At 41.1% G+C, this 14,777-nt stretch overlaps 2 protein-coding genes across 3 annotated transcripts; one reads left to right on the top strand and one right to left on the bottom strand.

The window, feature by feature from the left end:
* Positions 1 to 6,443: 6,443 nt before the first annotated feature.
* On the top strand, positions 6,444 to 10,953 carry LOC147322094 (leucine-rich repeat-containing protein 14). 2 transcript variants are annotated; one of them, XM_086306451.1, is made up of 4 exons: positions 6,444 to 6,680; positions 6,892 to 7,149; positions 7,226 to 8,074; positions 8,386 to 10,953. In XM_086306451.1, the coding sequence occupies exons 2-4, from the start codon at positions 6,950 to 6,952 to the stop codon at positions 8,951 to 8,953; spliced, it is 1,617 nt and encodes a 538-aa protein (XP_086162577.1). In that variant the 5' UTR covers positions 6,444 to 6,680; positions 6,892 to 6,949; the 3' UTR covers positions 8,954 to 10,953. The 2 variants fall into 2 exon arrangements, with proteins under 2 accessions (XP_086162577.1, XP_086162576.1); XM_086306450.1 differs by having other exon boundaries at positions 6,444 to 7,149; positions 8,386 to 10,952.
* wdr97 (WD repeat domain 97) lies at positions 9,381 to 14,751 on the bottom strand. The gene is made up of 10 exons (XM_086306452.1): positions 14,635 to 14,751; positions 14,300 to 14,408; positions 14,105 to 14,186; positions 13,632 to 14,001; positions 12,835 to 13,067; positions 12,660 to 12,746; positions 12,416 to 12,548; positions 11,004 to 11,169; positions 10,650 to 10,822; positions 9,381 to 10,417 (listed from the first exon to the last, which is right to left on the bottom strand). Exons 6-8 carry the CDS (start codon positions 12,686 to 12,688, stop codon positions 11,068 to 11,070), a joined length of 264 nt encoding a protein of 87 aa, XP_086162578.1. The 5' UTR covers positions 12,689 to 12,746; positions 12,835 to 13,067; positions 13,632 to 14,001; positions 14,105 to 14,186; positions 14,300 to 14,408; positions 14,635 to 14,751; the 3' UTR covers positions 9,381 to 10,417; positions 10,650 to 10,822; positions 11,004 to 11,067.
* Positions 14,752 to 14,777: the final 26 nt, after the last annotated feature.

Here is a 14,777-nt window from a genome sequence, read left to right as displayed (position 1 = left end):
ACATATACTCATGTCAGCTGTGGTGGTAAAAACACTCAGCGCATGCCATTTGGATTGGGTTATTTAATCAGTATCAACTGAGATTACATTAAGTGTTAAGTGTCAACATGTTACTCAGTGTGTGTATATATATACCTACATAATACTCCTTAATCAAATTATCATTTCAACATAGGGATATTATCTGCGTGTAAAAAGACTTATGTAGATATTTTTATCAAAAACGGGTGTTCAAAGTGGGACGGACAGCAAAGCAGTAAACTAATGAGTTAATCCAACAATGCTCACACAGGGTTTTGAATCAGGTGCAGGTCAAAGCAGCTACAGTAAAGTATGCTCTCCTTTCAGCTTATCCAGTTATCAGTGTTATCAGACATTTGTTGTTCTATGTTTTAAACTTTCTACCATTGGTGAGGCAATCAAATACTCTTTAGAGAAATTTCCCAAAACAATTGCTGTTAAATATGCTGTGGCAACAAAAGATCTCCTATTTTCGTTCTACCTCTAAGAGTAAATGAGTGACCTCTAAAATGTGTCACTTCTTTGTTGGAAGGGTTCAGTTTTGAATAGTTTAAATGGGTGCATGAAGCTTTGGAGAATTTGAAAAATGCTTTACTTTTGCTTTACACTAGATTTTTTTTTTTTTTTTTTTTTCATTTTCGTTCCTTCCAACAACCAGATTTTTTTTAAAGTGACATTTTTTGTACAGTGTGTAATTTGACAATTTCATAGCAGCAAGGAAATATAACATGACATCTATTGACTGTTTTCAGTTATTAATTATAGGAATATATAATATGCGAAAGCCTAACAACCAATTTATCCGTGAATAACTGAGAAGAAAAACTTGCTTTTCATTGCCATCAATAATTTGTCCCTTTTTTTTTAATTGACTGCCTGTAAAGTGATGTACACAAGTAAATGCTGAAAACAAAAGGCAAATGGATGAGGATGTTGGCTGTAACAGCAAGAAGTAAATTCAAGGAATAATGGGCTTTTGCTGAAGAATGAAATATCTAAGCTACCTATGTACAGCTACAGTCAGTTTACATCCACTCAGTATGGGCATAAATGTCAATGTCAAATACCAGTTTGGGCTTTTAAAGATTTCTTTGAACTGTTCTTTTCCCAAGGTGGAATGATAGTACATGATACATCTATAATGACTTGAACTGGATATTGAATGAAGTTATTTTGGATTTTCTCCACACAAGGTCAAAATTATACTAAGGTTTAAAATGTCCCTTAGCAAGTTTTACTTCAACCAGAGACTTTTGGTATCCATCAACAAGCTTCTGGCATAACTCTGGCTGGATATTTGGCCACTCTTCTTGGAACAGTTGAGGTTTGAGTTCAGTAAGGCCAATCCAGAAGCTTAATGTTAGCCTGCTTTATCTACTCCAATACTATTTTCTTTAATATGTTTGGGATCATTGTCTTGTTGGAATGACCAATTGTGTCTGTAGCTGATTTGAGGTGAATTTGAAAAATTTGGAGGTTGCCATCCTTCATTATTTCATCCCCTTGTATGCACCAGTACCAGTGACACCAAAACAGCCCCAGAGCATGATGCTACCACTACCATGCATGACAGTTCGTATAATGTTCTTAGAGTTGAAACCCTCCCCTTTAATCCTTCAAACATACCTCTTGTAATTGAAATTGGTCAATTTTTCTCTTCCTTATTTGGCTTATACTTGTGGGCAGCTACAACTTCACTGAAGCTTGACTGTGTCGATTCTGGAGCAGTGGCTTCTGTCCTGGTTGGGACACTCTCAGTTAATGGTGATTTAAAACATGCTTCACTGTCAACAATGTAGATATTGCTCCAGCAGCTTCCAGTTCACGGCGGGCTTAAGCCTTGGTGGTTCCTGGGTCATTCCTGAACATCCTAATCAATTTCCTCTCACTTGAGGGTGACAGTTTGCATCTTCTTCCCTACCTTGGCAAAGTGGTGAGGCATCTGAATAACTTACTGACATACAGTTGTTTGAACTGGTGATCTTGCAATTTGCAGTTGTTTAGAAATGGCTTCAAGAAACCTTCTTAGATCTTCACTGAGTTCACTGAGAGCTTCACTTCATTAAACATGTATGCTGTACAATTATTCCATCCTGAGAAATAAAGATTCCAAAGAAACATTTAAAAGCCCCCAAATACCACGACGTTCATGTTCATGACAAGTGGATGTAAACGTCTGACCACGACTGTGTACATCTACAAATGCTTTATATTTATTTTTAAATTTCATTGTCCTGTGAGACTTAAGGTAGAGATCTTATCATCTTGTATTGTTAAATAATTATTCAATATGTCTAACGCATCTTCTGCTGGTAATATGGATAGGCAGTCAGGGCAGTTTAATTGTTTCAGAGCAGAAGCTGGTAGTATTAACAGAAATGCATAACTGTGTTTCTGACTGAGTGATGGGAGGAGTCAGGGAGATAAGTGTGGCTGTTTGAGGGTTTAAAAACTGCAGGAGGGGTTTTGTGTCAAATTAAATTACATGAGATTAACAACAAAGGCAGCAAGAATCAAAATGTCTTCAATCAGCACCAGAGAAATCCAGGAGGGAATTAAAATACTGAGAGGAGAAGCCACAGCAAGCAGAATATCCCTGACCGCAGAGCATACAGCTGCGTAGTTACTGATAAATCCAGGTTGCACATTGCTCGCATCATGTTGCATATAAGAGTTTTTTCAGGAGTTTTTTCCTACAGTCTTGTGTCATGATTTCTTTGGGGCACTATTAGATTAATAAGCAGAGCGGTGGGTTTTTTCTAATGCAAAAGAAGAACAAAGGAATGTGTTTGTTTCATTTTGGCTTCCCTGCTGGCAGTCTGTCGAGCATATTGTGTTTATTTCACCATTTTTAATACTTTCTGTTGACAGATCCGCCCTTTACGAAGGGAGAAAAACAATTTTAAAAAAAACACACACACACACATTGTGTAACATTTAACAGTCAGCACGTGTGAAAAAAGAGGGACTGGATGTATTGAGCACAACACATTTCAAATAAAGGGAAGGAAACCAAAGAATCGGTGGATATGTATAATGGTGTCAAAGCGAATGTGAGTAATGGTAGACATTTTTCACTGAAGACATTTTGACAAACTATGAATGATAATAGTAATTAAAGCTGGATACTGTGAGGACTTAATGGTTCTACTTCTCTGTTTTCTAATCCTCTATTACAGCTGTTGTTACTTTGACAGTGCCTTTGATCTAACGCTCATTTGCAAAATTGGCTTTTACTGTGGTGTGCCATTAAAACTATTGTCCGATACTTTTGAACACAATGACACTTTTTGCAATTGTGTTTAGTTCAAGTCATTAGCTGAAGACATTAGCTGAGGAGATGAGCAGTCTTGCATGGGAGGAGGCATCATCCAAATCACTCTTATTTCATCACGTTTTTTAAACTTGATGAAGGAGCTGTTTTATATCAAAGGGAGGAGGAGTAACGAGACGGGGAAAAAAGATCCTCGCTGTCATCTGAAAGGATTTAAGCTTTTTGTGTGTGTGTGTGTGTGTGTGTGTGTGTTTGTGTGATTTTCGAGCATATTAATAGCTGTGCATACTCGTGCCCTTTCTAAACAAAGCAGAGTGATTACTTTCACAAACAAAGCATCAATTACAGCAGAGAAATGCATTTAAAGCCCGAGTGAGCAGAGCAAAATCTGAGCTCTTTGCATGCACCATAAAATGACTAACACAACATTCATCTTCATCTTCATCCTAATCAGTACCGAACAGAAGCACTACTGAGGTTTACACTTTCACCTGAACCACCAGCAGCTTTAAAGTGAATTTAATTAACAGCAGAAACAGCTCTACAGATGTGGCATCAGCTCCACAGAGCAGTACAGTCACAGTGATGTAATAATGGTTGAGTGAGGAAAAGTCACGCAGTGATAACTAAGATAAAAAAAGAGCACATGTGAAAGACTAATTGAAAGCAGTTGATTGCTGTGTTAAACTCAAAAACGTGTCTTGTTTTATATTATATTTTTATGTATGAGGACTGTACAGATAAGGATGTTTATCTCCTGTTGAAATCAAGAGCGCTCCTCGTCCATGATCATTTAGCGCCATCTACTGGCTTATCCTCTCGTTTCAGCTCCATGAGCACAAATTAAATATGAGCTGTGTTTTTGGATTTAATATTTACAGCATTTCAAGGGGCTGTAGATACTTTGTACACATTTTGCGCAAAGTAAGAGTGGAAGTGAATGTTTTTTACTTGAATACCTGTAAGCTGTCTCCTTCATAGACAGCTGTACAGTATCACTTCTTAATCTGTGCCAAATTGATATTTATTTAATTGGTAAAATGCAAAGAGCTTAAATTATTTTCTTTCTCATCTGGCGTTTCAGTTTTAGTCAGGGAAAGATGATGCAGATATGATGTGACTCTAGAATAGGACACTGGCAGGTGTTGCTTCGCAAAGATCTGTGATGCATGTTAAAACCTGTGATTATTCACACTATAGTGCACTGTATGTGATTTCCTGTATTGGATACAAAGCAGGCTGCTTCAAAGTAAGATGGGATTATACACTGAGAAAGAGGAGTACTTTGCGCAAATGTGCATTATGCATTTAAATCCACACAAAGAGAGTTTGATGAATTGAAGTTGATGATGTTTTTCTCTCCTTTTTGGATAATAGTAATGTGATTTTTTTTTTTTTTTGGTGGTCCCCTGTTCTCACTCTGAAGCCCCTGAATGTTATTTATCGATCTTCCTTCGGGCATAATACAGATGACGATTTTACAGCCTGAAAGATCTGAGAGGTATGAGTTATTTTTTCTATAAGGTTGCCATTTACAAACTTCCAATGTACACCATTTGTTTGCAAGTCTGGACCATAGCAAGCTTGAGCCAATGGTTTACTGAAAGTCCCTCAAAATGTCTACTGAAGAACTGCTTAAGCTTTTAAGCTCCAATACCCAGAACCCTTTACACTTAAAATTTTTTTGTTAATCCTGGTCTATAAATCCATGCTCAAGATCCATTCAGCTTCTGTTTGTACTCGTTTTAACTAGTTGGTCTCTTATTGACTTATTCTACTGAATCTGTTGAGGTACAGTGTGGACTGTACTAGAAGTCACTGAAGCACAGACTCTGTGATGTATCACTATCAGCCTGAGCACCAGCACTATATGGTGACTCATTCCAGGCCTCTTTCATCACTGGCCTGAAAACTATTTTTCGGTTTGTACACATTTTTGGACACCTCTGTTAGAAGGCCGAGTGCACTCAAAACAAGATAAATAACATCTACAAGTCTGAACAATAAATCAAAGAAAATTGATTTATGACTCTATTTGGTGAAAGACAGAATAATCTGGGAATCGTTATGTGCAAATGACAGAAAAAACAAGAAAAGAATAAGTTCGATATTCCAGTATTATTCTGTATTATACTACTTTGTACATCATCCTCCTTTAATTCTAGAATGAAATATTATACTTTACCATTAATTTTTTTCATCAGTCTAATGGATTCCGATTGCCAGAAATTATCAGAAAATACATAAAACATCCACCATACCATGGCGCATTTCTGTTATATTAGTGTTTTCCTGTTGACTCTATGGTATATCTCGTAGAACTGATGCTCAGAATTACTGGTGAAAAGGACCGTTCCAAACATCCATCAGGTTTTTTCCTCTTAGGCGGGAATCTATCCTGGCTGTCATGGGATGAGAGGCATGGTACATCCTGGACTGAGACAACAACCATTCACACTCACATCTACAGTGCATTATTCTGCTTTTAAATTGAGTTTACGATGGTTCTGACTAGGATGCATGTTGGGGTGAGGTGTTCTGGGTATGTCCTACCAGGATGAAGCCCTGGGGTAGGCCCAGGGCACTGGTGGGATTATGTCTCTTGGCTGGCCTGGGAAGTGTTCTCTTGGATAAGCTAGAGAAGGTGGCTCGGAGGATGGAGGTCTGGGTTTCTAAGTGGAAGAGGATGGATGGATAATTAGACTTAAATTTAGCAATAAATAAATACTTGTGGTATATAAACCTAAATTGCCATATTGTCATCCAAACTTTAAAGGAAAAGGGTCATGAAACTGGCCTTGTAGAAGAAAACAACCTGTTAAACGCTGGATGGCATTTATGTGCATCAAACACAATCATGTTATGTAACAAATCTGAACTATGTTATGTGTTGTATTGTTCCTATGTCTTTGGGTTTGTTGTTGTTGTTTTTTAAATTCACATACACGTGTACCTGCGACTTTTATGACTGTTTTGTGCATTTCTTCCCTGTTACTTCTTAGTTCATGACTTTAAGATCAGGGACCTTTTAAAAAATAATAGGTATTTTTTTTAGATTTTTGCCCAAGAAAATTAGAACTTTAATCGAGTTGTAACCTTTTTTGTTTTTAAATGAATTTTAACCTCCTCGCCTGTTCTCTTATTTTTATTCAATATTATTTGCAGTTTGCCACTGTAGTAAGTCTGCTGATAAAGGTCTGTCTACAGTCATCACTTAAAACTCTACAGCACTGACGTTTCTCCTGTGCGTGCCACGTCACAAGCCTGCGTCAGGCTCAACTGTAATTGTAAACAGTTAGCAGCAGTTTTAGCTAACCTTACATCCCAGCGTTCAGTTTGTCAGCTGCGGGGAGCTTTCAGTCGTCCCGGCAAGTTTTTACTATCAGTAAGGGTAACGGTAGCTGTCAAGTGATGTTGTAAAATCTTTTTTTGAGGCTTTATTAGACGGCGTCAAGTTCCTGTCATAAAGCTAATCCTAGCGTTGGAGCTAAATAAGCTAGTTGACTCTAAGATGCAAGTCTGCTTCGCACCAGTTATCTCTTACTTCTTTGAAGCCTAAAGGTGCTTTGTGCTGAAATGGTGCTTTCCTTGTTGAGCCTTTGTGCCAAGGAGGTGGTTCGTGACCACAGCTCGTCGCATTCCTGGCTGAGGTGGATGCCCAAAGATCTGTACAGAGCACTGCTGGAGGCCGCCTTCTCCACCTGCAGACCGCTGGCTGTGGGAGAGCTGGTGCAGCGGTGGCCTGAGCTCACACTGCGGGTCGGAGGTCGGAGGAAACCGGGACAAACTGCGCCAAATCGACTCTGTATTCAGTCTATGTTGCTTGGTGTGGTTAGAGGACTGACAGACCACAGGTGAGTAGTAGTAGTTTGAATCACGATGTCTAATATCAGCATTGTTTCTGGGAGTAACATATCAACTGTCATCTAGGTGTGCACTGGAAGTCTTGGACCTCTGTGGAGTGCAAGGAGATGAAGGAGGAATGGGGGACCCGATGGGAGGCTGGTCTCTGACAGTAGCTCTTTGCACCATGGTCCTTAAGGCCAGAGTTAGGACAAGAAGGCCACAAAGGACACGAAGGGAACAGAAGAAAGAAAGAGACCAGGAGAGAAAACGGATCTCAGCTCTGGAAAGGGAGAGGGATTTAAAAAGAGAGAGGGGACAGAAGAAAAGAGATGGGGAACTAAACAGTAATGAGTCAACCAATGTTGGTGAGAGGACTGAATCTTCAGGGTCTGTGAGTGAAGAAGACCTAAGTAAAGGAGTCAGGAGGAGGATGGAGATTGAGAGGAAAAGAGAGAGGACAGTATTAGGGAGCAGTGAGAGGGACGCTGAAGAAAAAGAGATGGATCGTGATGTGGTGGTGCATGTGAGAGCTGATCTTTTTGTTAATGGCCGCTCTTGGGAGCGTGTTCACTCAGCTCTGAGCACATCTGGACCTCTAAAGCTTCAGTGCAGATACCTGCGTGTGGAAGAGATTTCAGTGCCAAGTATCAGTATTCTGCTAGATCTGCTCCCCCGCAGAGGACTTCTGGGCGTCGACATACGCTACAGCAGCCTTGGGGTGGCTGGCTTGGCTGAACTGCTGCCTCTGCTCTCCACATTTCCTGCACTAAAATCCCTTCGCCTGCACTACTGTAACCTGGATTTTCGCAGAGTCCATCCCAGCCAGTCAGAGGCACTGGGGGAGCTGTCGCAGGGTCTGGCACGCCTGCAGGAACTGCGACACCTCAGCCTCACTGCACTGCGCCTGCCTGGTCAGCTCCGTGTGTTGCTCAGGTATGGCCTGTTTACCTCATTACATTATTTTGCATTTAACCCACTGACAAACACAAAGTCAGGGATTTTTCAAAATGCCATTGGCTCTTTTCTAAATTTCGTTACAGTTTAAAAACTAAACTTATAACAGATTAACTAAGTTGACCAGTTCAAGATCAGCATTTTGCCTATGTAATAAGTCACTATTTCAAAGAAAATGAGCAGACATCTTTAAAATAATGCTGTTAAAGCTAGAACACAAACAATGAAACCTAAAGTGTTTGATGAGGTGACATTATTTAAATGTTTTCTTCTATTGTCTGTTGATACAGCTCTCTGCCTCAGCCTCTGGAGATCTTGGAGCTCCCCTATTTGTCCCTGAGTCCAGCTGACTTTGCCTATCTGTCCTGCAGTCATCACACTTCCACGCTACAGCAGCTGGATCTAAGCGAAAACCGTCTGGATGAAAACACTCTGCCTTCCATTCGCCGCCTCCTCTCCCAGGCTTCGGGCAGCCTGCAGCACCTGTCTTTAAGCGGTTGTGGTCTGACTGATGGCCTGCTGGGGCTCTTGTTGCCCTCACTAGGAGGTTGCCGGGCCCTCAAGAGCTTGGCTCTGGCATTGAACCCGCTCTCCATGGCTGGTCTCATGGACTTGGTGAAGATGGCTGTAAGAATGCCCTCCCTACGACAGCTACTGTACCCCAACCCCCTGGAGGACTACCAGCCAGGCCTTCCCGACCTGCCCTCCAGTGCTCAGCTCTTAGACTGGCCTCTAGATGAAACCTCAGACATCAACCTGACCAGCAACAAGCTCAACGGGGTTCTGATCGACAATGGACGCTCTGACATCTTTCTGACCTGTGACTTGCTGAATTATGATAAAGACATGGTGGCATAAAGCAGAGATGCTTCTTAAGCTCATTCATCGACAAACGATAGCAATGTACTGAAGCCTTACAATCAAACTGTCACCTGAGAAATGGTTGGGTATTCTTTTTAAAAAAAAATTTAAATAGCCTTTTCCTTGTCACTTAGTCTTATGGTAAATGTAATGCATTTAAGCTTTTACAGTCCAAAACAGGCAAATGAAGGTAGCAAGACATTACTCAGTAAAATACAGATATCCACCAAGGCCCAGTAATCTTTGTTAAGTGTCTGGGTTTGAGAGAAGGGATCGCATTGTTGCCACTCAGCCACTTTCTCTAAACAGATATGGACATAAAAATGCTGACTCTGTGGCAAGGGTCAAAATTTTTAGTAGCTTTCTGATCAGTGGCATTTGACGAGTCTTTGATTCAGTGCAGGTAAAGAGTCCATGTAGACAGCAGAAGAGGGACTGTATTTTTGAAATCCATTTGTTGTCAAACAAACGGCACACTTTTTGTTAATTTAAAAAAAAAAAACAACAACATTTAGCTACAATCATAAACGATGACCAGCAGACTGAAATGGAAGTCTTTCCTCACATATCTTCTGGTTACATCAGAAAATTGGATGTTGCTGCTCAAGTCAGCAGGTTAGCTGATGGTTTTCCAGATTTCTCAGCCACCAGATCAACAAGTGCAGGTCTTCAGATGAATTTCGCTCCTCTTGACTTTTGGTTGTTCTAAATAAATGTACAGGATGAGGTGATAATCTCTGCTGAAAAGTGACAGACACTAATCTGTCATTCAGTCAGAACATGCTGCACTAATTTAATTGATTTGCTTGTTGACTTTATAAGTGTTAGTACAGCATAAGTCAGTGCAGGATTCGTACTGGTGATCACTGGCGTTTTAATAATCAGGTTACAGCTGGGATGCAGCAAAATACTTTTGTATACAATTCATTCACATAGTGTCTGATCAGCAGATGTATGTGCAACCAAAACTACAGGATAGTTACTGCTTACTATCCTGTTATATCATCATGTTTGTACCTTTTGTAGTCACTAAGTCATGCTGTCTTGCGTCTCTGCTGTTCGAAGCCGCATTACTGTGTTCCTTGAATGTTTGTTTAAAAATATTTATAATCAAATCTTTTCAGTCACCAGCATTAAGAAATAAGTGCGCCAAATCAGCTTTATGTGCATCACAGATGCACTTATACATTGAAAGTCACAGAATAAATCACTTATGAAGCCAAGGATATTATTCGGCTGTTGGAAATTGATTTACAACAAAGGTGGGTTACTGAGCCTAATGGGGTTGTTACAGTCTGTTACAGACTGAAAGGCATCATCTGTAGTACTCTACCCAAGACTGCTCTTGAATAAAATAGGACTGAGTCAAGACCTTCCACCAGTCTTCTTCTAACGGCAAAGTGATGAAATTGGGGAACTGCATGAGGAAGGGACGGTGTCGCACGGGAGGCAGAATTCAACCTGAATGACGATCAACATTAGACGGTTATTTTCTGAATGTAAATCACCCCATTTAATGAGAATTTTTTGTTACAGTTCAGTAACAACTCCGCTGGCATTCTCTGTATTCTGAACATGCTGAATGTTTCTAGGCGAAGAATTGGTTGAAATCTACTAAAATAAAATATCAGAAATGAAATGTTTTAGCTTACAGTGAAGAAGTGAAACTAATATGTGCACTAATTTCACATACCTGTGATAAATAGGCAAAAGCACTGTGTTTTTGTGACCAGGAGGTGTGGCATTTCTGGGTTTGTTGTGCTCGTCCTTTTGCACACAGCAGAAATAATTGATCACTTCAACCACACTGCATGCCGGGGGTGTCCACTTGGTGTTACTGCTCAGGTAGAGATACCTGCTATGCTCCTGGTGGTTTGGAAATGAAAGTGGGAATGTAGTTAACCGCTTACACTAGCAGTCAAAAACATTAAAGCAATTGAGGTCACAGTAAATGACCTCAGAACTGATCTGATCTTTTGTCACACTGAAATACTGAAAATATGTCAGCTCTAACCAAAGACAGAAACATTTCAAATCAATAAATTACTTTGTATGTTGAGAACCACAAGTCCAGCCATCATTCTGCTTTATTGTGGAGACTCTTCCAGGTGTCACACTGTTCCTCCAGCTCCGAGTCCCAAGTGTCCACCTTGGGCCACAGCCACTGCTAGACCTCCACGTTCAGTTCTGTCAGCACGCGCATTACTGTCTTCCTATGTTAAAATCAGAAAAAAAAGATTTTAGCTATACAAACAAAAACTACTTGTTTTAGCAGTGAAAACTCACCCAACCCCTAGTTCTTTATAGGCTAGAAGAGTTAAAAGAATTTATCAGCTCACAGCCTGCAGGTTTCAGATGCATCAACAGATTTAAGATCTCAGTAAGCACAGCTCCACAGCTGACTCAAACACACATAAAATTAATCACAACCTAATAATCCTCTACTTGTAAACTGCAAAGTCTGGTTCTTGCTGTGCCATATGAGGCTTCACAAATGTGTGCACGCAGTCAGTGAGGCCTTGGTATAGCTCGTCTGTTCTGTAAGAGTCCCGGCTGTGCAGGGCCTTTGTTGATGCGAGGATCAATATCTTGAATGAGATGCTGCAGATTTGCAGATATTTGAGCAGATCTAAGGAGTTCTCTGGAAACAGCGTGCTTGGGATTCTCTCAGACACACACATGCACACCTCGGTATAAAAATGTTATTACTGTGCATGGCAGTCCATTTTTGTTGCACTACCTTTTTGTCAGGGTACAAATCACAAAACCATTCCATCTCTACGAACTCTTTAAGGAACGTTGGCAGTTCAGGTGAGGCTTCCCGTGGTGGAGGTGGTTATGGGGTCCTGAATTGACCACGAAATGGAGTCAATCTAGGTTTGGGTTGCTCCACTAGAGCAACTATCTTGGTCTAGTGGAAAGCTTGAAGTTTGCTGACTGTAAATGTAAGCTTTTGCATTTGCTTTACAGTACTAGATAAGTGAGGAAAGAACCTTAATATTCAGTAGCAGGCCATATATTAGTTTCATGTAGCGCTGAAATGCTTCCTTCCTGGTTTGCGCTGTACTTGGAAGTTTCCCTTTTTTGCTCTTTACTGCATCTTGCAGAAGTGCTTCCAGGCTGTTATTTAAAGTCACCAATATGTACTAAAACAAAGGTGAAAAGGAAACAGCTGAGATATCTGAAATAAAATGCAACTGTTAGACATTCAAGTCCTATCATTTACACACACCTCTTGCTGCATGTCTCCCCTCAGTTCATCACTGATGGCTTCCTCGTCTTTATCTCTGCTAGAAGTCCTGTTTCCACCAACAATGCTCACAGATAATAAGGCCACTGTTTTGCATTATCTTTAATATGAAATATCTGAGTCTTACTATTAGTTAGCTATGAAAAAGTCCAAATTACACTCCATTATAGCCACAGCCACACAGCCAGCTCTCCAGATGAATGTCTTACTGTTTGCTGGTAGTTGGGTGGCAGGAACTTTGTACAGCTCATCACGTACAGGCCCTCTCTGATGCCCAGGAACACATCTCCTCCAAACACGCTGTACGCCAAGCGTTCAGGCACCGCATTCAGCTGGAGCGTCCTGGAGGAGCAACACCCACAAAGAGGTTGAAGAACATAGACGTACCTGTCTGAAATACACACAAAGGCTCGGACTGAAAGGCTGCTCCTCACATCTGTAATAATCACCAACCTGAGGAGGCGATTCTCTTCATCCCACATTTGCCCCTTCTTATCCAGACTGCTGGAAACAAACACCTTCAGATGGGGAAGCACAGTCCTGCAAGACACAAGCAAACATGCACATAGAGACATACAGAAACAACAACAACATAACTCTGCATGTAACTTGCAATAAAAACTGTGACCTGTTAAGTGGTCTGAATCTCCTTCTTCAGGCTTAAAATCTGTTTGGCTTTGAGTCAACAGACTGACATGCTTTAAGCCGTAGGAGCCGTCATTGGGCTCTTGAAAGGTTGCAGCCAGTTGGGACTTCAGTGCTGCCAGGTGGGCTAGAGGCTGGCTGTAGTGCTTAGTTGTCGAGTGAGACACTTCTGGATGTAGGGATTAACCCTCCAGACCACCAATGTCAAGTCCTCACCTTGGCGATTGGGATACAGTCATCAGGTAATGAGTGATAATTATTCAAAAAGGCATTGCATTTGTAAATACTTGTGAGGGGAGGTAGCTGCTTGTTGTCGACATCCACCTGCACGGTGGTGACTCTCTGACCATTGTATGCTGGCATCCGGCATAACACCTTTCCATTATTCATTATTCACACAGCCTCCCCTTTTACCAAGAAAGATCAAAAACCTGTCTCAGACACAGAAATATATTCGATTTCTGGCAATCCCGGAGTTTTCTATAGCACCATCGAGTATTTTCTTTGTACTGACAATGCTCACTTGTTCTTTGGGTTATTGAGTGCTGCCTCGTCTCTGAGACTGCAACCCCTCGTCTCCTGTAACCTCCACTGCTCTAAAGCTCTCTCTTTAGAATAGAATAGAATTCAACTTTATTGTCATTGCACATGCACGGGTACAGGGCAACGAAATGCAGTTTGCATCCATCCAGAAGTGCTTTAGTGATATAGATATATTACACATATTTGTCTACCACATAGCTGTATATTGCCAAGCTGGGCCAGGGATTGTCAGAGTACCTGCATCATCATTTTCTATCAAGCTTTCAATGTCCTTCGAGGGTCCCTGGCCTTTCCATTCCTCCATCAAGTGATTTGATTACTTAGTGTGTTGGCTTGAAGCACCGTGACTGCCTCAGTCAAGGCCAACAGAATCTCTTCGTGCAGGCAGTAGTCATCACACAAAATCCTGTTCCTTGCCTTGAAAGAGGTCAACACTGCTCCAGTTTCTGCAGCCACCAGAGTGATATTTCTGTCCCCCCTTGATGCAGAAGGACTTGCATAGGGTAAGGAGCAGCAACTGACGGGACTTTAATTTGTCTCAATGGGGAGCCTTCATCACCTCTGAGTGGATGGTGTACAGTCTTCTGATGGTCCAGAAGTGCAGCCCCTGCTTTGAAAAAGAGATGAAGGTGTCTTCTTTTCTAGTACTTGCTATTCACAATAGAGGGCTTTTCTGATCTGATCTATATGGATGCAGTCAGTTTCATTACACTTATCCAGATCCCAGCGGCAGATGGTACCATCCACTGAGGAAGACATTAGCATCCTTAATCCAGAGCGGTAAAACAAGGACTTTACCACATGTAAAGACAAAAACAACAGACAAGAAATGTAAGAAAATTAAGGTGATAACCAATCAGAGACAGGCAGAAGTAGATATATGGAGCAGTTCAGTCATAATATACCTTTATGGCCTAAAAGGGTCCTATGTGGCCACCAGTTTAAAATCCATACCTTGATGGACAGGTCACGGAGAGCAATCATCAAACAGTCCAGCTGAATGCAGTGACATCACTGTAAAACATAATTTGTCAATATTTATGTTCAAAAATTCAATTCCGTTCATTTTAGTTGAATTTATATAGCACCAAATCACAACAACAGTTGCATCATGGGGATTTATATTGTAGGGTAAAGATCCTACAATGAAACAGAGAAAACCCCAACAATCAGATGACCCCTTTTGAAGCAAGCACTTTGGTTACGGTGGGAAGGAGAAACTGTTTTACTAGGCACAAACCTCTAGCAGAACCAGCCTCAGGAAGGGGCAGTCATCTGTCGCATCAGGTGGGGAGTGGACTGTAAACGACCACGGCAGACCCGGGTGCAAATCCATGCTTTGCAGCATACTTTATTGACTCACACGGTTGCTGTTCACAATGT

Source organism: Aulonocara sp. 'chitande type north' Nkhata Bay, linkage group LG9, assembly GCF_057382095.1.
Source record: "Aulonocara sp. 'chitande type north' Nkhata Bay isolate Kocher_YH1m ecotype deep benthic linkage group LG9, A_spYH_male_GT1.1, whole genome shotgun sequence".
In the NCBI taxonomy this organism is placed as follows: Eukaryota; Metazoa; Chordata; class Actinopteri; order Cichliformes; family Cichlidae; genus Aulonocara; species Aulonocara sp. 'chitande type north' Nkhata Bay.
The sequence above is the reverse complement of the archived record's forward strand: the minus strand, read 5'-3'. Positions and strand labels throughout refer to the sequence as shown.

Coding starts and splice junctions, on each gene's coding strand:
- LOC147322094 (XM_086306450.1), top strand. CDS start 6,872: ATGGTGCTTTCCTTGTTGAGCCTTTGTGCCAAGGAGGTGGTTCGTGAC. Junction 7,150..7,225: donor AGAGGACTGACAGACCACAG/GTGAGTAGTAGT, acceptor ACTGTCATCTAG/GTGTGCACTGGAAGTCTTGG. Junction 8,075..8,385: donor CAGCTCCGTGTGTTGCTCAG/GTATGGCCTGTT, acceptor CTGTTGATACAG/CTCTCTGCCTCAGCCTCTGG.
- wdr97 (XM_086306452.1), bottom strand. CDS start 12,688: ATGTGGGATGAAGAGAATCGCCTCCTCAG. Junction 12,549..12,659: donor GAAGAGAATCGCCTCCTCAG/GTTGGTGATTAT, acceptor TTGCTCCTCCAG/GACGCTCCAGCTGAATGCGG. Junction 11,170..12,415: donor CACCCAACTACCAGCAAACA/GTAAGACATTCA, acceptor ATTTTAACATAG/GAAGACAGTAATGCGCGTGC.